We start from the raw sequence: 20513 nt of genomic DNA, 5'->3' as shown, positions 1-20513 counted from the left end.
TAGATAATTCCACTTTAGTCCTAACTTTTAAAGCAAATTTTGCAATATTCCAATTTTACCCTTAATTCTTCAGTTCTCCTGATTTTTCTCAGCGTATGCCGCCCAAAATATCTCCTTTTGGGGTTATTTTCAATTTATGTCCCTCTTCATTTAACAATTGAGCTATTTAATCCTTCTAGTAACTTTTACACCTTTTTCAATTTAGTCCTTTTCACTTAATTGACTACCCAAGCATTAAAATTTTCTAACGAAATTTTAATACCATATTACTAACACTTCATAAATATTTATAAAAATATTTTTGACTCGGTTTTACGAGATCAAAGTCTCGATACCTTGTTTTTACTCAATTTCTTCTATAATTTCTTTTTCTAACTAACCACTAAATCGGTAAAATTTTTCTATCGATATTTTCATACGATTTTCCTATCATACCGATATTCATGCAAAAATATTAAAATAAATTTATCTTTAAATCGGATTTGTGGTTACGAAACCACTATTCCGATAACCTTGAATTTGGGCCATTACAGCGAGCACAGTGCATTCTGTAGGCCCGTTAAGGGATAGATATTGGCAACGAGTTTTAAAACTGATTCATAGCTAGGGCGAGAATTGAACCCTCGACCACTAATTTTTGTTAATTGTTTAGAGAATTTTTTCTTAAGTATTATTGATAATTTTATTATAATTAATATTCTTTTAAATATTAAAATTATGTAGTTGTGCAATTACATTTATTATTACTAAATGTGAAGAAATTTTAATGTATTTTCAATCTACAATTCAAACATTTTTAAGGAACTAGAATTTTGTCAGTAGAAGACGGTGTAATTACTGTTTCATCTAATTAATCTTTGGTGTCTGAATACATCCTAAATAAATTTTTAATTGAATTAATTTCGAATTTGACTCACGATACTTCAACCAAAATTTTTTTAATATATAAATATAAAATTTAAATGAGTAATTATTTTTTAGTCGAGGGATGAGGATGAATTTGCACACTGAGCACAAACTTAAAAGATGATGTCAACTCCAACTTGAAACCAAACCACAAGTTATTGGGTCAAATTCCCAATAGATGAAAGTTCGAAGTAGCTTACAATTTGTCTTTCTTTTCGAATAGAAAAAGGGAAAGACCAGTACGAGTGGTGTTTTCATATGAATTTCTGTATAACCTTCTCTTTGGTGGAAAATTCCAACTTCATGGTTTTCCATTTTTATAGTATACCATATAACTTCATCTCTTATAGCAGTTCCTCCCTCTTCAAAAATTGAAAAAGAAAATGCATCATCAACCCTTCATTTCAACCCCTTCCATCTCCATCTCCATCTTCACCTTGTTGTTGTTTATCATCTTCCTCCTCCCAGTATCTTACACCCAAGATGAACCCAGTCTTAGCCAGTGTTTTAATGTTTTTGATTGTGGAAGCGTAAAGGGCCTGACGTTCCCCTTTTGGAAAGAGGATAGTCCTGAATATTGTCGCCAAGAAGGCTTCCAGGTGATCGAATGTGAAGATGATCATCAGCCAGTCATCCGTATTGGCGAGACTAAATTCCGATTGGTTTCCGTGGATCAGCCTCTTTATAGAATGACAATCGCTAGGGAGGATTTGTGGGATCAAGTTTGTAGTTCAGATCCCAGTCGTATTTCAAATGTGACTCTGGCATACTCTTTCCTGCGCTATTCCGATAAAAACCACAACCTTACCTTCTTTTACAATTGCAATTCATCATTTCCAGCACATTTCCGGTGCGGCCAAGAGTTAGTTCCAATCTATGCAGATGGTTTAGTGGATAGAGGTTCTTATGAACAGTTTTTTGGCTCTTGCCATGGCCGCCCTATCCAAGTTCAGGTTAATGAGAGCGCTTTCCAACAACTGCAGTCTAGGGGGCTGGGAAACGTTGACTCTGAGGGTTGGAAACTGGGATTTGATGTGTTCTATCCTTTGGCTGACCTTTTCTGCGAGAAATGCAAGATGCAGAAAGGTTTATGCGAAAACATGGCCTCATCTCGATATCCTCTCTGCAAACATCCTGGTACGCACAATCAATCTCTTCCTCTAATCAGTTCACATCTATTTGATTGCTAAAATCCCGTAAATTCCTAACCTCCTTAACCTTACTCAATCTGTGCTGTGAATAGTGTTTTCTCCTTTTATTTTTCCAGTCTAGGAGAATATAGCATAAATTACGTAGCAGTGATGCTAATTACACATGTCTAACAGCAAGCTGATCGCATGCTAGTTTGCACATTAATATTACATTAAAGTACTCTTCCATAAAAAAATATATATTACATTATACTCTACAAACTCTCCTAGCTAGGTTGCATTTAGTGAGATTAAAATGGAAAACTATAAGCTCACCATCAGTGATTCTAAAAGAATCATGCTCAAAATCTTCCCTTCAGATTTTTTAAAATTTTTTAAGTAAACTGTAGTCATTCAATTATTTCATTTATCATCTAATTATGAAAAATTATAAAATTTTCATTTAAATATTAATAAATTTTTTTTGTTACCAATTATAAAAAATTATAAAATTATCATTTAATTATTTAATGATTAAGATACTATTATATTAGTGAAAAAAATAAATTTATTAATAGATAAAAATATTAACATCTATGATTTATCTTTATATTTTTATTCAATTTAATTTCTGTTCTTCTATACCTTCAATCTTTTATTATTGAGACGTTATTTTATTTTACATATGACGATAATAAATTATTTAAAAATTCAAAAAAAATTGAAAACTTAAATAAATCACAAATAAAATTTGTCTTGCTGGCAGTCATAAATAACAACGCTACCACGCGTTGTTTTTACAGTCAAAGTCACTGTTCAAGCCACCATTCGAGAGTTTTCCTTCTTCTCTTTCTTTCTATGGGCTAGATCCTCTTGAAACAGCCACAAAACTCATGTTTTCGTGTTTCTCACAGCTATCGTCCCTTGTCTCCGTGGGCTTCGACCAACTAGCCACTGCCGTATCTCTTACTTCTCCAATCTCTCTCCCCTAGTTCTTATCGGAGATTGCCTTATCTCTTACTTCTCCAGTCTCTCTCTCCTAGTTCTTATCGGAGCTTTTCAGATCTACGCTCTAAAGTTTGAAGGATATAAGCCCCGTTCACTAGCAGCCCACCGATCGATCATCGCGTGCCTTTGGGCATCAGTTCCTCTTGCTCAGTTATGTCGTTTGACCGCTCGGATCTCCGATTGGAGTTCCATAGTGGTGCTGTTTTTGAGTCAACAAGACAACAACCTTAAGGCTTCTGGTATTTTCATGGTGGCTAGCGGATTGGCTATTGAACAGCCGGCCATCTCCCCCTTACGATCCTAGCCATGCCCTGTTGACCATTTTCGGCCAACTTTTTTGGTAGGGAGCGGACAGATTATTGGAATAATGAAGTTTTTTGGTCCGTGTGTTGGATCGTGCTTTGGCTTCACTTAGTGATTAACCGTGGAGCTTAGTACTGTGGTGACTCGATTTCTCTAGTCTTCAATGACTTGGTTTTATCGAGTGTTTCAGGAACTCGTTTCTTGGTTAGGTCATAGATGTTTACACAGCGACAACGATAAGATTTTGTTACTGAGCGTTAATAGTTTGGTTAAAATTAAATTGATAGATCAAATCGATTTAATTTAATTAATTGATTGGTGGTTGAATTTAAGTTGATTAATAATTTTTTAAAATTTTAATTATTAGTTAATTCAATATGATTAATAATTTTTTTTTAAAATTTTAATTATCAGTTAATTCAATATAAAATCATGTAACTAGCTGAATTAATTAATATATTATATATAATATTTTTTTATATTAATAATGTATTTTTAAACTATTATCTTTTATATATAATATAATTTTTTGAACTATTAAAAAAGTAACATTAACAATGTATTTTTTTATATATTTTTATATGTTTTAATCACAAGACAAAAATATATAAATTTCATAATTCGGTTAACCGATTGAATTAACCGAAATATTTTGATTCGATTAACGGTTAAATATTTTTACATTTTAAATAATTTAATTAATAATAATTTGATTTAATTAATAACTGAATTCACCGTTTAAACACCTCTAATTGAGAGTGCGATACCGTTTAAAGGGTCATGAGAATGTGTTGGGATCTCTCCTTGCTTCTAGTTATCAACAAGAAGCTTGATTCAAGTAATCGATGATCTTTTTCTTCTTCGAAGAGTTTTAGGGTGCGTTTGGTTCGCTGTATTAGATTAGAGGTGTATTGGATTAGAGATGTATTGGATTAAAAGTGTATTGGATTAGAGGTGTAATAGCAAATCAACTGTTTGGTTGAATGTAATGGAATAGAGGCGTAATAGTAATCTTGTGTTTGGTTGAATGGAATAGAGGTGTAATAGCATAGTGGAAAAAACTAAAATGACTAGAATACCCTTAGCATAAATTTGTTTTGGTAAATGATTATTATTATTGTTATTTAAATTTTAATAAGATTATTATTATCAATAATAAATATTTTAATCATATTTAAACATAATTATTATTAAATATATTTTAATTAAAATATATAATTTAATAAAATTCTTAATAATTAATATTCTTATATGAATTTACTCAAATCATAATATATGATACTATAAAAGATAATTTGAAATAATTAATATTAAATATATTTTAATTAAAATATATGATTTAATAAAATTTAAAATAATTATAACTAATAAAATTTAATAAGTGAGTAAGAATTGAACTCTAAAAAATAAAAATAAAAAACATAACCATATCGAATTATCATCAAGAACTCGATTGAATTTACAACAATTCTGAATTAAACGGAAATACTTCCTCAATATCTCCAACTAAAAATATAAAGCAAGCATTCAATAGAAGAAATTCAAGCCAATACAATATCTCTTTCACCCTGCTCTCAACTCCAATTGGCCTTCCATGAAACCAATTCTTCACTTCAAACAAAATAGCTCACCAATCTAGCAGGAAAACGAATACTGTCCAAAGTTGCCATTGAAAATAACCTCCAACTTCATGTGTCCATTCCACAAGTTAAGGGAAAAAGCAATCTCTGCCAATTCTGAATTAATATGATGCATTGATAAATCAGGAAATAGAAGGCCATGAGGTAAGGTTGCTTAAAAATCACAATGAATCAAAAGTAATTTACCTATCCAGGAAGGCTAAATTGCCAAGAGCACATGTTTCCTCTAAAGCACCAAAAACCATAAGGCATATTTGTTGACAAGTTGTAGTACTGCCTCAAGATCTTAGTTCAACTACAATATAAAGCAAGCATTCAGCAGAAGAAATTAAAAGCTAAATTCAGAAAAACAATTCAGAAAAACAATTACATGACAATGAAACATGAAACATGAAATAGTATAAGAACAATTTTATTACCATAATCCAAGTTTTGGTTAGTTCCCATTGCAACGGTAACTCTTTTTCCAGGCCCAAGTGCTTGATCAACCACAACATTCTGCATAAAGAACCATAAAATAGCCCAAACCAGTTCATAAGTAATATATCAGTATCACACTCCTTAGTATACAAATTTAATCTGAACAAGAGAATATATATATATATAAGTTTTAAGTCATGTTTGAGCTTTCTGAATGCAAAATAGGAAACTACAACTTTGTACAAGAAAATAATTCAGAGCAAATATGATCCTTCCCATTGCCAGCTTTATATGAAAATCTTTTTAGTGCTTGATACTATAAAAAAAATTATGGCAATGCCAATAATTGAACAGCATGAAATTAGCAACTAAACTATATACATATATAACTCAAATATATGTGCTACAATGAAAAACAATCGGCTTCATCACCTTTCTCAACATGGTCTACTGTGTTATTAATTTTATGATTTTAAGCAATGAGAAATGCTACCAGAGACACCGATCACCTCTCCTTAGGTAATGCCAATTTTTTATCTTTAGCTACAACATTCAGAGCAAACAGCAGCAGATATGAACATCATATTTGAAATGAATGGATGGTCCACTGGAAGGCAAGTTATAATAGTAGTCCTATGTCCTACCAACTGTATTGATGCAAGTAATATCAATGCTATTAACTAATTTAAGGGAGGCATCCAACAACAGAAGGCGGAGTTGGTCCATCCAAAGAAAAGACAAAAAGAAGCTGGAGTCGAAACACCATAGTTGAAGCAGGAAAATCATCTAAACAAAAGGCTTTGCATGTCCAGAACCAGAATGCAGGCATATAAACAAATGTTTATTCATGTTAAAAACTTCTGAGCACACATGTAACAATGCTTCAAAAGACATATATTAGAATGCTTTACTAAATAGAACAAATTCCCCAATCCAGTAATATAAATTTTCAATTCACATTTCAATTAGAAGTTGTTACAATTGATAAGCTTAGCCTATATGCTAACTTCTTCACTAAGGCTTCATTTAGTCCATTATTATCATGCTTGATTAGCTCTCTTTTTATGATGCCTTGATCAATGATCAGGATTCACAAGGTTAAACATCTTAACAACAATGGGAAATACTAAATTAAATGCATAGGCAATTCATGTGATGCAGAGATATAACCAAATTCCATGAAAACGAACTCAATCAACATGAATAAAACTATAACACAAATGGTCTAATGAAACAATTCAACCAGTCTCGATTCAAGGAATGTTACATTGCAATGAGGAAAATACCTTTTAATAAGGCCAAAAGCTCGGGAACCCATCACAAGCAAATCAGCATGCACATTTTCAATTACTTTACAAATTTTTTCCTTTGGATCCCCAATCACAACTTGAGTTTTCACGTTTGCCTGAGTTAGAAATATTCCAAACTCGTAATTCATTTTCCTCAGCAAGTTAAATACTAACAAAAACGATGAATTTAATCAAATTAATTAGTCACTTAAGGTCAAACCTCCAAAGAATATTTGCCTATATACCTTAATTAACAATAACTTGGAAAAATAAATAATAATAATAATTGACCTTCTTTTCAGCGCAAATCTGAAGAGCATGGTTCAAGATCGCATCAGTGATTCTCTTCTGATGCGCCTCGATAGCTGCCGTGAATGCAGGAACTTCTAGATGGGCTGAATTTCAAAAAAGAAAAAATAAATTCGCACATATCAGAAATAAGAAAAATCAATCATGCCGTGAATAGTCGGAGCTTAACATTATCGAGCGCCCATCGTAAGGCGTCCATGCTTCCTTCGTTGCCATCAACGGATACAACGACGCATCCTAAGTTTCCAGCCATTATTTTGAGCGGTTCGTTGACTTTGGCGATGATCGATCCTTCGTTACCCTCTTACCTTTCTAGCGTGATTGATCATTAAACTGAGTCGGTCCTGATAAAAATCTGAGTTGCGTTCAGAGTTTGGCGAGTGCAAAATCTGAGTCGGTCCCTTCCGTCCACCTCGAGACTAATAGAGTCATCAGGGATCTGGGTACGGTGAGATTGCGGCGAAGATGAAACTAACCCTAAAGAGAGCGTTGATGAAGTGTCAGCCGATTGAGATAACAAATCCATGGAACAAAAGCTTGCATTCAAACAAAACCCAAACAAAAAAAAAATAAATGAGAGAAAAAAATCGGCCTCCGATGAAGACAATGTTGAGGATTTGTTATGAAAGCTGAAGAAATGAGGACAGAACTGCAATATCGATAGAAGAAGAAACAGAAATCTATGAGGGCAGAAAAAGGAAACGAAAATAAGAAATGGGTAAGGATTCTGTAATCGGTGCTGGATGGGGGGATTACATATTACGGGACCGGGTGTATTAGGGAAGGAACAGATTTGGGACGTAATAACAATACAACCAACCAATCAATGGATTAAAGGAGGATTAAGTGGGGTCCACTGAGCCAATACACCCAACCAAACATGGTGTTAGTGTTGTAACCAACATTTCAAGGCTTTGTGTTGTATGAGAGTGAGGTCTTCGATTGCTTCCTCTGTTCTGTGTATTTGTAGCATGCCTGACTTTTTTTTTAGGGATAATATAATTGTTAGCCCATGGACTTGGTAATTAGCTCCACTTAAATATTTATATATTTTTATTCATTTTGGTAATTGAATTTGACAATTAAATTCATTTTAGATCTTGAACTTGAATTCTCTCAAGATTTGACGATGTGATCTGTGTTATTAGAACAAAAACGTATCGAATGGATCAAAATTTGATCAATATAATGGTCCGAACAGAAAAGTTGAACCCATTAACTTGGCAATTGCTTGGAATTGATAAAAATATAAAATTGATACAAAAACCGACAGTTGAACAAGTTGAACCGATTTAATATTTTTTTATATTTTTTTATTTTTATAAAATTTTAATTATTTATTTAATTGGTGTTGATTCAATGGTCAAACTGATGAAACTGGTTGAATCTAAAACTGGTGATTTCATCTGTTCATACACATGCCCGATTATTATAACATTGAATGTGATACTCTGAGATTGTACTATATTATCACCTGAAAATTTATACTTCTTCTTCTTCTTTTTAATTTTGAAGTGATTTATGTGGGATGTGACACTCTAAAATAATCCACAAAATTAATTTTTTTATATTTTTCAATTTCAAGAATTAAAATGGACCTAATTGTCAAATTCAAATACAAAAATAAACTAAAACAATATAAATTCTAAAATAAATCTAAATAATAATTTTAAGGGTCGAAAATTGTATTATCCTTTTTTCATGAGGCTTTTGTCTTTATTGTTTGTAATCCTTTCTCTAATAAAATGATTATTTAATAAAAAGTTTAAAGAAGCAAAACTTAAATTTAGACATTAAGGCTCCGTTTGTTTCACTGAAAATGATTTCCGGAAAATAATTTTTGGAAAATGACTTACTTTTCTGAAAAAGCTAATATTTTCTGGTATTTGGATGAATCTGTGTAAAATATTTTCTTTTGTTTGGCAGGTTCTTTAAAAATATTTCATAAAAGTCGTTTTCAATTAAACAAACATACATTTGAGATTTTTTTTATTTTTTCATTGTTTAATTGAGTTTATTTTATATCTATAATTTTATATTTTTCATTGTTTTTACATATATTAAAAATATTTTGTTAAATTTAGGTTCATTGCAACGATTATTTTTTAGTTACATGACTACCAACTGAGTATTTTTTATTTAAAAATGTGACTTTAACAAAATTGACAAAAAAAAAATCAACAATGTTAGCAGTTGGACTTGATTTTCAAATCTGGAAAGTAAATGGACTAAATTCTTGAAAATAAAAGTACAGAAACCAAATTACAAATTTGTGAAGAGTATATAGACTTATGACATATTTTAACATTTATACTACAAAATAATTCTTATTAATATATTTATAATTGTAATAAATATTTAGTATTAAAATATTAATATTGATATTTTCAATAATATGTGAATAATATTATTTGAAATTATTATTTTTAAAATTTACTATTAAAATAAAATTTAAATATTAAAAAATTCATTAAAAATTAAAAATTATATTAATTATTTATTATATGACTAAATATAAATAATTAAATACGTATGTTTAATAATATTAAAAAACATAATATTTTATATTAATATTTTAAATATTTTTAAAAATAAAATTTATTATCAATATAATAATATTAAACTGGATTTAAGTTAATTTTTATATAAAAGTAAAATTATCTATTGAGGAGCTCTTTACTGGAAAATGACTTACGCTTTTCAAAAGGGTAAGTCATTTTACAAGGAAAAAGGCTTATTTTCCGTTGACCAAGCTGTTTTTTGTGAAACAAACACAGGAAAATACAGAAAACATTTTCCGTAAAACATTTTACATGTAAACAAACGGACCCTAAAATTTTTAATTAGTATTTACTTGAATAAAATATTTTGAATCAATCAAAGTTTAATCTCGGTAAGAAAAATTACTTTAACATATTATATCTATAATATATATAAAATGGTTAATTGAATTGGTGTCACGAGTCAACTCCATACTAATTATTAAAATATTCTTATTTTAAAGGGTATTTAATATTATTATAAGGGTATTTTCATCTTTCTATATTTTATATAATATTAAATAAAACAAGTGAAAAGTATTATTTGAGAATTAAATATAAGATCAATAAACCCATATAAAAAATCCTTATCACTCCACTAATAATTATTTATTAAAATAATTTCGTTCACTTACATAATGTGTGTGATAAAATCTAATATCAATAAATCATTCTATCTTGAACGCCTTTAATTATGCACCCATAATAATTTTTAATTACTCTCGAAATAATTTAAATGAAGTGATTTCCCTCGTCACTCCGTTAATAATCCTTTATTGAAACATTTTTATAGATATAAAATATATCATGTATTTGTAGTAATTTTAATTGCTCATGAAATAGTTGGAGCTGAAGTGACGTAATCTTCTGTTGCAGGTTGGAATGTTTTAATAAAGCTTGCCATAGGTATGAAATCATTTATCGGAGGGTTGGAAAATGAGATTCTTTGTGATTAAATCCAAAATTTTAAACTTATAATATTACATTAAATTAAGAGATTGTTGGAGTTTTGAGATCTACTTTAGCATTAGATTATTGTCTATGGCATATCATACTATTATATTATATTTAATAAGTAAATATAATTATTAATAACATTATATTGACCCAAAATTATGATATTATATATGGATATAAATATATTATTTTATATTTTATATACTAAAATTTTTAGTTAAATTCAGTTAAATTAATATGCTATTAATTATGCCCATAATGTTGATGCATATATTGTTTCAAAGTTGACATGAATATCATTAATCATAAATAATAAATAAATATGACTTCATGATATAATATAACATAGTTATAGTATACGGTATATTTTTAATTTTAATTTTATTATTATGGTGAAATTGTTAAGGATTGAACTTAATCTCTCATGCACAAAATATTTAATAATTGTTACCATTTCTTATATTATCATAGACACATAAATTAATAGTACATAAAATATTATTTTTAATGATATTTTAATTATACCACATTGTGTTATATAAAATATTTTTCTATGATATATAATATTTAAATAATATCTCTTCCATCATAGAACATCTATAAATCAATTACTACTTCGAAATAAAAATATTTTGCTGCTTGATTTTCTCTAATTGGTTTTCTGCTTATATGACAGGCCTTGGTAGTGCAGCAACTGCTCTACTGATCACCGGCATTCTATTTTTCAGAAGAAAATTCTCAACTACCTTTCATTGCAAGTTTAGAAACAGAGATCAAGACGTTGAGGCTTTCCTAAAAAACAATGGAGGTTTAGTTCCTAAAAGATACAGTTATTCAGACATCAAGAAAATGACCAGCTCATTTAAAGAAAAACTAGGCAAAGGAGGTTACGGTAGTGTTTACAAAGGGAAGCTACCCGACGGCCGCCTTGTTGCTGTGAAACTGCTTAATACATCCAAAGGAAATGGTCAAGAATTTATCAATGAGGTTGCTAGTATTAGTCGTACCTCTCATGTTAATGTTGTCACCCTTTTAGGCTTTTGTTTAGAGGGCGGAAAAAGAGCCTTGATTTATGAGTTCATGCCCAACGGATCGTTAGAAAAATTCATCTATGGACAAAATATTTCTGAGGATAATCGTCAGCACTTGACAGTACAAGTCTTGTATCAAATTGCAATCGGAATATCTCGTGGGCTCGAGTACTTACACCTTGGCTGCAACATTCGGATTCTGCATTTCGACATAAAGCCTCATAATATTCTTCTAGATGATCAATTTTGCCCGAAAATCTCTGATTTTGGGCTTGCGAAACTGTGTGGGAGGACGGATGGTATGGTATCTATGTTGGAAGCTAGAGGAACAATTGGTTACATAGCTCCAGAAGTATTTTGCAGGAACATTGGATTTGTTTCGCATAAATCAGATGTGTATAGCTATGGCATGATGATTCTAGAGATGGGTGGAGGCAGAAAGAACCTAGATGTTGGGGTACATCACACCAGCGAGATATATTTTCCGCAATGGATTTATGAGCATATTGAACAAGGCAATATTGAGCCGGAATTGCTTGGTCTTGTGAGCAAAGAAGAGACAGAGATTGCAAGGAAGATGATAGTAGTTGGGCTGTGGTGCATACAAACAAATCCTAAAGACCGACCTTCCATAAGTAAGGTGAAAGAGATGCTGGAAAGCACACAACCGTTGCAAATTCCACCAAAGCCATAGTCATTTCCGTCACCTTTGGACAGAAAGAGAATTTAGTGAAATCATATCATATATACTTAGTCCAAGCTGTCAATATTCATTACGGAACTCTCACCTTTCTAAATATTACCCTTTCAGATCTTCTTTATTTCATTGGATCAACAGTTTGCTTGATAGTATTTCACCAGAGAATGAGCGCTGAGTTATGGGAATGTTTCCCACTATTTTGACTTCTTTTTTCACATTTACTTGTTGCTACTGTTTTATACTTTACCTCTGTTGTTTTGCATCAAACCATGAAATTAAAAAATGGGACTGGACTGATTCATTGGTCCAATCAGTTGCTCATTTAGTTTGGTGATCATGTAAGAACCGGATTTTAAATTAACCTATTAAAAATCAAATTGAATCAGTAAAAAGTAAATTTTATATATTCTTCCAATTTTTTTATTGAAGAAGATAACCCACTGTTATATTTCAACTCATACTTCATCAGAGTTCAAAAGATCACACCAATTTTATACAGTTTTTCACTACCACTCTCATTCGATTATACATATTTGCACCAATATCAACTTATAAAATTAAATTAAATAGTTGGGACCCTAACTTCCATGCAAGAAAACATTCATAAAACTAAGGCATAGATTCCTTTGTTACACTTACATTACATTACACCCCTCCCAAACAATAAAATAACATTTTCTCGGAACTGATTAATCCAAAAAAAAAACCCAGCAAGAATCAGCTGAAATTTTAGTAACAAAAGCTGACTTTTTCATACACCCTTATATGGCCTACATATATGATACTATTTACATATAGCTGGAAATTTAGAAACTTGGTGTTGTAGTAGTTGTAGAAGAGCTGCCATTGCTAACCCATTTTATCATCACAGAATCTGGAGAATGAGGCACTGCTGTACTCTTCAACAACCCACCCTCGTCCTCTGCTGCTTCCATTTCTATTTCTTCACCCTTTTCTTTCTTGTATTCCTCATTTTGTATGCCCACTAAAGCCTCAAACACTTGAGCCATTGTCGGCCTCATGTCTTTCTCGTTTTGCAGGCACTGGAACGCCACCTTTGCCACTAAGGATATCTTTTTCCGAACCTTTTCATCCGTTTCGAACTCGAGAGATGGATCCACTAGCTCGTGTAATGCCCGGTTTTGTATCTTGTTGATTGCCATGTTCCACAAGTTAATTTCATGGCGGTGCCTCATGATGTCCACGGCTGGTTTCGATGATATTAGCTCGGTTAGTACGACCCCGAAGCTGAATACATCGCTCTTGCTAGTAAGCTGGTAGCACTGGTGATATTCGGGATCGACATAACCGGGAGTGCCTTGTGGAGCGGTGGAAACATGTGTAACATCAGTTGGAAAGAGTCGAGACAGTCCGAAATCTGCGACTTTAACATGAAAATAGTTGTCGAGGAGGATATTGTTGGTTTTCACATCACGGTGGATGATATCCGAAGCATGGAGATATCTTAATGCACTTGCGGTCTCTATGGCTATGTCTAACCGAATGTGCCAAGGGAGTGCCCCGGGTTTAGCACATTCACCATGAAGGTGGTCCGCGACAGTACCGTTCTCAACATATTCGTATACGAGCAAGAGTTCCCGACTGTGCCGAGAGGTGCATCCATAAAGTGAGACAAGATTTGGATGGCGCAACCTAGTTAGGATGTAAACTTCATTCATGAATTGCTCAACTCTCCTGTAGTTGTTTTCATATAAGCGTTTAACAGCAACAGTGCGACTGTCCCGAAGTTTGCCTGGTTAAGAAAGACGGATATGAAACAATAGACTTTTTGACAAACTGATGATTCGAGTATAAAGTTTTTCTTACCATAATATACAGTTCCAAAGCCTCCATCACCAAGTTCCCTATTGGAATCGAAATTGTTGGTAGCTTCTTCAAGTTCCTTGTAGGTGAAGACATGGACACAAGCAAAGCTATCACCCTTCTCATAATCGCTCGCCAAAGAGCGGTCCAAAGAACTCTTGCCGGTTATGAAAGATGATTTAAAGAACCCTTTACCACGGCGGTGACGTAGCCAGCAATAGAAGAACAGGCTGGTGATTAGTACACCTCCAGCACCGGCACAGAAACCTGCGCATGTTACGTATTGAAACTTCATGTCATTTTGGTGAAAAAAGAAAATGCATGAAGCAACAAACTGACTAAGAATGAAACAGAGGAGGATCAGGGGATCATATTACCAACGATCAGCTTTGTTCTTCTCGCGTTGCCTGAAATAGAAAAAAAAAATTATATATATATTGAAAAAAGGTCAATTATCAGCAGTTTAGATCAAGTTATATGTTCTGAAATCCGAACCTCAGCTATGAAACATGAAGAAAAAAAGGGTACACAATATAATGTTATACTATATTAGAGTTGCCTATGATGTTAGTGACCCATACAGGGCGAGAATGCAAATGGAAGATTAACTGATAACATACGTCTTAAGTAAAATTTATTAGGAAAGCTAAAATTAAGAAAAAGAACAAAAGAAAAACATGAAGTAATGGAAGGAAGTATTAGTAGAGTTAGGATGTATGAATGTCCTACTAAGTTACCATCATTGCAGGTCTTAGGATGAGGCCCGTCTGGGCAAAAGCAAACGAATTCATCATTATAACCGAAACCGCAGCAGCCTCCACTTCTCTTACAGCTGCTGCAACTATGTGCGGTCCAGTTCAAAACAAACCCCGACTTCAAAACTTTGGTATAGTTCTTGTCTAATAAGCTAACGAAACTAACATCGTCGTTTATGAAGATGGGGGAATCAATCATAGTCCGGCACGACTTGATCGAATAGTTAGTCTTTTCCAAAGCTTCTTTGTGGAAAACAGCAAAGGAATGGAAAGAAACATGAACTTACTGGATATGTATGATTATTTGGTTGTTCCTCGCAGTTGTATAAAAAGGAAAGATTGACATTGTCAGGACTAAGACTAAAGGGAGTTTGATCGAGGCTAACATTTCGTCGCGGAGTCGGACAATCATCTTGTACAACAGCATTGACTACAAGCAATGAATTGTTGTTGTAAAATATATCTTTAATGATGCAAGTTTCCTCAGAAAATTTGAGTATAGGATCTTTCTCTTTGCAGGTGATCTCGAAGTTCGGATAGCCGCAGAATGATTCTTGTTCTTCGAAAATCCAAACAGGGTAGCTTATATTGGGACCGTGGCCACAACTTCAAGGCATACAAGCCTCGAAGTGTGAGTCCCTAGACAGGGTTTCAGTTGCTATTGCTAAGGTGATAAAAAAGACAGAAATGATGTAAAGTTTATCAGCTTTTGTGGATCCATTTGAGGAGAAAGCAATAAGGGATGACATGAACTAGAAATGGGAAGAAGAAGAAGAAAAAGCAGTTGAAGGGAACTGGATAGAGTTAATGGTGTTTTAGCTTTTAATTGGTGAATTGATTGTGATTGGATTTTGAAAAGGAAAAGAAGACAAAACAACAATTAAAGCAAAGACAAAGATATTGTTTTTATTTTTCTTGCACAACTTCCTACCTAGATTGACCATCCTACTACGTTCAAATCTATGGTGCGGTTTGCTTGATCTCATGCATCCATTTAGGGGAACTCTATGGGCCAATAAACTATACATATTTTTCAAATGGCTCTTACCCTCTAAATTCTAAAAGCTTCAATGGAAGCCAACTTATGCTTAGAACTCCACTATCAAATAAAGATAACCTTTGTTATTTAAACTTCCCCTTGTAGTTGGCTGAAAAGGAAATCTCACTGACATGAACGAAAACTAGTCTATACCTACCCAATATAAAATGGTATAGAATAAGTTAAAAGGGTGGGGCGGGCACTTCTTTATACATACATAAAATTAATAGAAAACCAAAGGATTTGGTCGTTGAACAAAAAGAGGATCACTTGTGCCACACCTTCCGATTGCATTCCATGTGGGAAACGATGGGTCTAAGCATGTGTTTCATACTTGTCAACCTAAGTAAGAAACTTGAGGAGTGTGTGAAAATAGCATAGGTTTGATATTGGCCAAAAGAAAATTGGGAGAAATTAAGGAAAAAAAGTTGGGTGTAATTAAGAGCTTCTCTCTGGGGACAATTGACGGATTCAAAAATTGGAGATTAATGGAAGCAAGAACAAGTTTTTAAGGTGGCCCGCCATGGAACTAACAGTCAAAAAGAACTGCAACATATTAAGACCAAAAGCTAGTCTCTTATAGGCCATAAAAAGACACCAGCAAATGGCTTCCTACATGGAAAGGAAGGTCTCCCTGTGAGAAAGGAAGAAGTGAAAGTTGAAGGAACCAAGGTCAATAGTTTTAAGTGAAAGGGTTCCTATATTTAGTATTGCAAAGCTAAGGACATTAACTTTTCAAAGAAAAATACACCGTAGAGTTTTCCATGAGACTGAAAGAAAGAGAAAGCTAAGTGGTTGTTAATAAACGTAATGTGACCGATCCAATGGTTGAGAGAGCCTAACGTGGGGTTTTCATTTGAAGCTAGAAATCATCAATTACTTCAGACATCCACCGTTGGAATTCAATAAATTCACTAAAATTTCCCATTTGTTTTTGTACAAGTATCCATATTTGAAGTGTTCAAAACACTGACATTTTCATATCCCAACTAATATAGACTAATTTTAAAGGGAAATTAATATATAGTAGAAAATGATAGTAGCTTAAGCTTCAAATACACCTACTTTATCTAGATATAAAACGCTAATTCATCTGCAACTAAGAACTGTTGGAAGACCAAGTCCAACTTCAAAGTAGTTGGTTTAATTTCACATTAATTCTTTATCTTTTACCAATCACTATGTGCAAAATTTTAGTATATATTATTAACTTTTTCGGTATAAAAAAATCCACCAAATTATGAATAAGGGAAGAAATTGCAAATTTTTCATCAAATATCATATTTATTATATACCTTTCTTATATGAATTTATATATATATATCGCAATATATTTTACTGTTACACTCCACATTTATTAATATATTTATATTTTCTTTAAACCAAACTAACATTAATTTTCTTGTCCCATTATGTCTATATATCCCACTAATTGCCATCAATATCAGAAGCAAATCTGACAATTGACAAGTAAATAAGAAATTGATAAGAGAAAAATAAGGATTTAGTCTATATACTTTAATTTTTTATTTTTAATTTTTATATTTTTAAAATTTTAAAATTTCAATTTTTTTAAATAATAGCCATTAAATTGATTGAGTTAAATTCTACTATCTATAAATCTTGTGCAACAATCATATTATTACATGTGTAATGCAATATTAGTTTTCTATTTCCACATACCAGGATTGAAATTTCAAAACTTTAAGAAGTATAGAGACTTAAAATGATCAAATTGGAGAATAGAAATTAAATTCACAACTTATATATACTACGGAATTAATAGTAGAATTTGACCTAACATTTTTAAATGCTTCTATTTAAGTTAAAGATTAAAATTTCAAGTTTCGAAATGCACAAAGATTAAATTTGATCAAATTAGAGTACAAAAACTAAATCGATAATGTAGGTATAATATAGAGAACCGAAAGATACCATAAGACCCAAGTGAGAGGAAATGGGGGAAGAACAAAAAGAGGAATTAATGGATCTCCACCATGACTATTCATTGGTCTAATGATTCACCATGATTTCGGGTCAATAACCCCAATCACTACTAACTATATTTCTGTTCTTTTCAGAATTCATCATCATAAAATGTTTATTTACTCTGATTTTCACTCTATTTTTATGGTGCTTGCAATGCCCAATAGGCCGGATGAACAACTGGACAAAATATCATCCAACATACAGTCTAGTTTCTATTTATGCAAATTTAGTTTTAATTTTAAAGCTCGAGCAGAATTCGAAATAATAATTGAATTGATTTTTCTCATCTAAATTAATTCAATTTATTTTGTTTATTTAGTGAAAGATATATTCAATTTCAAATTTAATTATTTATAATTAAGCTCAAAACTAAACTAAATTTTATCCATATTAATTAAAATAAAGAAAAAAAAAGCTAAATTAAACTCATTAGTTACTACTAAATATTTAAGTTTCACTTGTTAAATAATTCGATTCTAATTTAATAACGACTTTACGATTTCTAACTTTGAAAAAAATACTACAAAGAAGGAAATTTTATTCAACCAAAAATCACTTATAAGTTTCCAAAATATTTATTTTGAAGTTTTATTTAATAAAATAAGTTTCGGATTTCATCCTTCAACAACCCCTAAAAATATTCAACAGCACTTTAAAACCCTTTGAATGTCACCCTGTCTCAAGTGTGATGACATCTCAAAGGAAATAGAGGGTGCATTAGACCTCAGTTGCTTACTCGGCCTCAAGGGTCCAATTAGTCAATATTCTACATGTGAATTTAAGCACAATGATAAACTATTTATTTCTTTATATTTTTAAAATAATTTTTTAATAGTTTTTATTTATTATTTAACATAATATCAATTATAATGAATTTTATTATTTAATATAAATATAAATTTAATTGTCTTTATACTTTCTCACTATAATTCATCTAAGCGTTGGTTTTCTAAATATAAAATATATGTCGCTACTCATTTTAATTATGACTACAATACTCAATCTAATTGTTTTCGCTGTTTTCAGTTTCATCACTATGGATATCACTATAACATAGCATTCATCTCTACTACAAGTAACATCAAGATCCCATTGCTTAATTTAACACTAACCTAACTAAGAGAGTTTGTTAGAGTCTAATGGAATGTTAATGTACGAATTAGTGAGTGATCAGCTGCTCTTATACATGTAATTAGCTGACACGTATATGGTCAATGGCCCCTAATTTGGGCATTAAGTTCACTAAGAAAAATAAGGTACCATTTTAGTTATCCAACATTTCGGAATCTAATAGTGGACACTTGACTCCAACTTTTTTACCACACCTAAGACAACTTGGTTAGAAGATACGCGCTTTGACCCTATAGCTGGCTAAGCTTGAATATGAGTGATGGCTGCTTACCAGCTCTAGTTGTACAATGTAGACTGGAAAAATTAAAGGAGAAAACACTATTCACAGCACAGATTGAGTAAGGTTAAGGAGGTTAGGGATTTACGGGATTTTAGCAATCAAATAGATGTGAACTGATTAGAGGAAGAGATTGATTGTGCGTACCAGGATGTTTGCAGAGAGGATATCGAGATGAGGCCATGTTTTCGCATAAACCTTTCTGCATCTTGCATTTCTCGCAGAAAAGGTCAGCCAAAGGATAGAACACATCAAATCCCAGTTTCCAACCCTCAGAGTCAACGTTTCCCAGCCCCCTAGACTGCAGTTGTTGGAAAGCGCTCTCATTAACCTGAACTTGGATAGGGCGGCCATGGCAAGAGCCAAGAAACTGTTCATAAGAACCTCTATCCACTAAACCATCTGCATAGACTGGAACTAACTCTTGGCCGCACCGGAAATGTGCTGGAAATGATGAATTGCAATTGTAAAAGAAGGTAAGGTTGTGGTTTTTATCGGAATAGCGCAGGAAAGAGTATGCCAGAGTCACATTTGAAATACGACTGGGATCTGAACTACAAACTTGATCCCACAAATCCTCCCTAGCGATTGTCATTCTATAAAGAGGCTGATCCACGGAAACCAATCGGAATTTAGTCTCGCCAATACGGATGACTGGCTGATGATTATCTTCACATTCGATCACCTGGAAGCCGTCTTGGCGACAATATTCAGGGCTATCCTCTTTCCAAAAGGGGAACACCAGGGCCTTTACGCTTCCACAATCAAAACCATTAAAACACTGCCTAAGACTGGGTTCATCTTGGGTGTATGATACTGGGAGGAGGAAGATGATAAACAACAACAAAGTGAAGATGGAGATGGAGATGGAAGGGGTTGAAATGCAGGGTTGATGATGCATTTTCTTTTTCAATTTCTGAAGAGGGAGGAACTGACTAATAAAACCCGGAAAATTATGCAGTATTTCTACGATTAAAATGTAAAATAAATTATAAAGTGGACTATCCCATTTGACCAAATAAGAAAATTTGGTTTGTTAGACTTTTCTATGAAAGAGAAAGGAAGAGCTCATAAGAAAGGTTATTGACTTTGACCTTTTCGATGGTTAATCGAGAAACGCAATGCTTACGAAGCAACGTCGAAATTTCATCTACATCATCTCATCAAATATAAAATATGATAAAATAAATAATATTCATCTTATTGAAAACACCAAGTAATTACAATAAAGACAAAATGAGGATGAAAACTGCAATTCTAAATAT

The 20513-nt window shown here is 32.2% G+C and overlaps 2 protein-coding genes and 1 long non-coding RNA gene across 4 annotated transcripts; 1 reads left to right on the top strand and 2 right to left on the bottom strand.

Annotated features, from left to right (window-relative positions):
• Window positions 1-1069: 1069 nt before the first annotated feature.
• On the top strand, window positions 1070-12554 carry LOC107890836 (LEAF RUST 10 DISEASE-RESISTANCE LOCUS RECEPTOR-LIKE PROTEIN KINASE-like 2.1). Of its 2 annotated transcripts, XM_041101067.1 has the most exons (3): window positions 1070-2043; window positions 10422-10451; window positions 11179-12554. In XM_041101067.1, exons 1-3 carry the CDS (start codon window positions 1290-1292, stop codon window positions 12225-12227), a joined length of 1833 nt encoding a protein of 610 aa, XP_040957001.1. In that variant the 5' UTR covers window positions 1070-1289; the 3' UTR covers window positions 12228-12554. The 2 variants fall into 2 exon arrangements, with proteins under 2 accessions (XP_040957001.1, XP_040957002.1); XM_041101068.1 differs by lacking the exon at window positions 10422-10451.
• On the bottom strand, window positions 6774-7114 carry LOC121220964 (uncharacterized). Its single transcript, XR_005918246.1, has 2 exons — window positions 6988-7114; window positions 6774-6812 (listed from the first exon to the last, which is right to left on the bottom strand). It is a non-coding gene; the product is annotated as an uncharacterized lncRNA (long non-coding RNA).
• Window positions 12555-12816: 262 nt separating the features above from the next.
• LOC107890834 (LEAF RUST 10 DISEASE-RESISTANCE LOCUS RECEPTOR-LIKE PROTEIN KINASE-like 1.2) lies at window positions 12817-20263 on the bottom strand. Its single transcript, XM_016815409.2, has 4 exons — window positions 19396-20263; window positions 14435-14464; window positions 14061-14324; window positions 12817-13986 (listed from the first exon to the last, which is right to left on the bottom strand). Exons 1-4 carry the CDS (start codon window positions 20147-20149, stop codon window positions 13040-13042), a joined length of 1995 nt encoding a protein of 664 aa, XP_016670898.2. The 5' UTR covers window positions 20150-20263; the 3' UTR covers window positions 12817-13039.
• Between the last annotated feature and the right edge of the window lie 250 nt (window positions 20264-20513).

The sequence above is a fragment of the Gossypium hirsutum genome, chromosome D09 (assembly GCF_007990345.1).
Source record: "Gossypium hirsutum isolate 1008001.06 chromosome D09, Gossypium_hirsutum_v2.1, whole genome shotgun sequence".
Lineage (NCBI taxonomy): Eukaryota > Viridiplantae > Streptophyta > Magnoliopsida > Malvales > Malvaceae > Gossypium > Gossypium hirsutum.
This window is presented reverse-complemented; position numbering and strand designations above follow the sequence as displayed.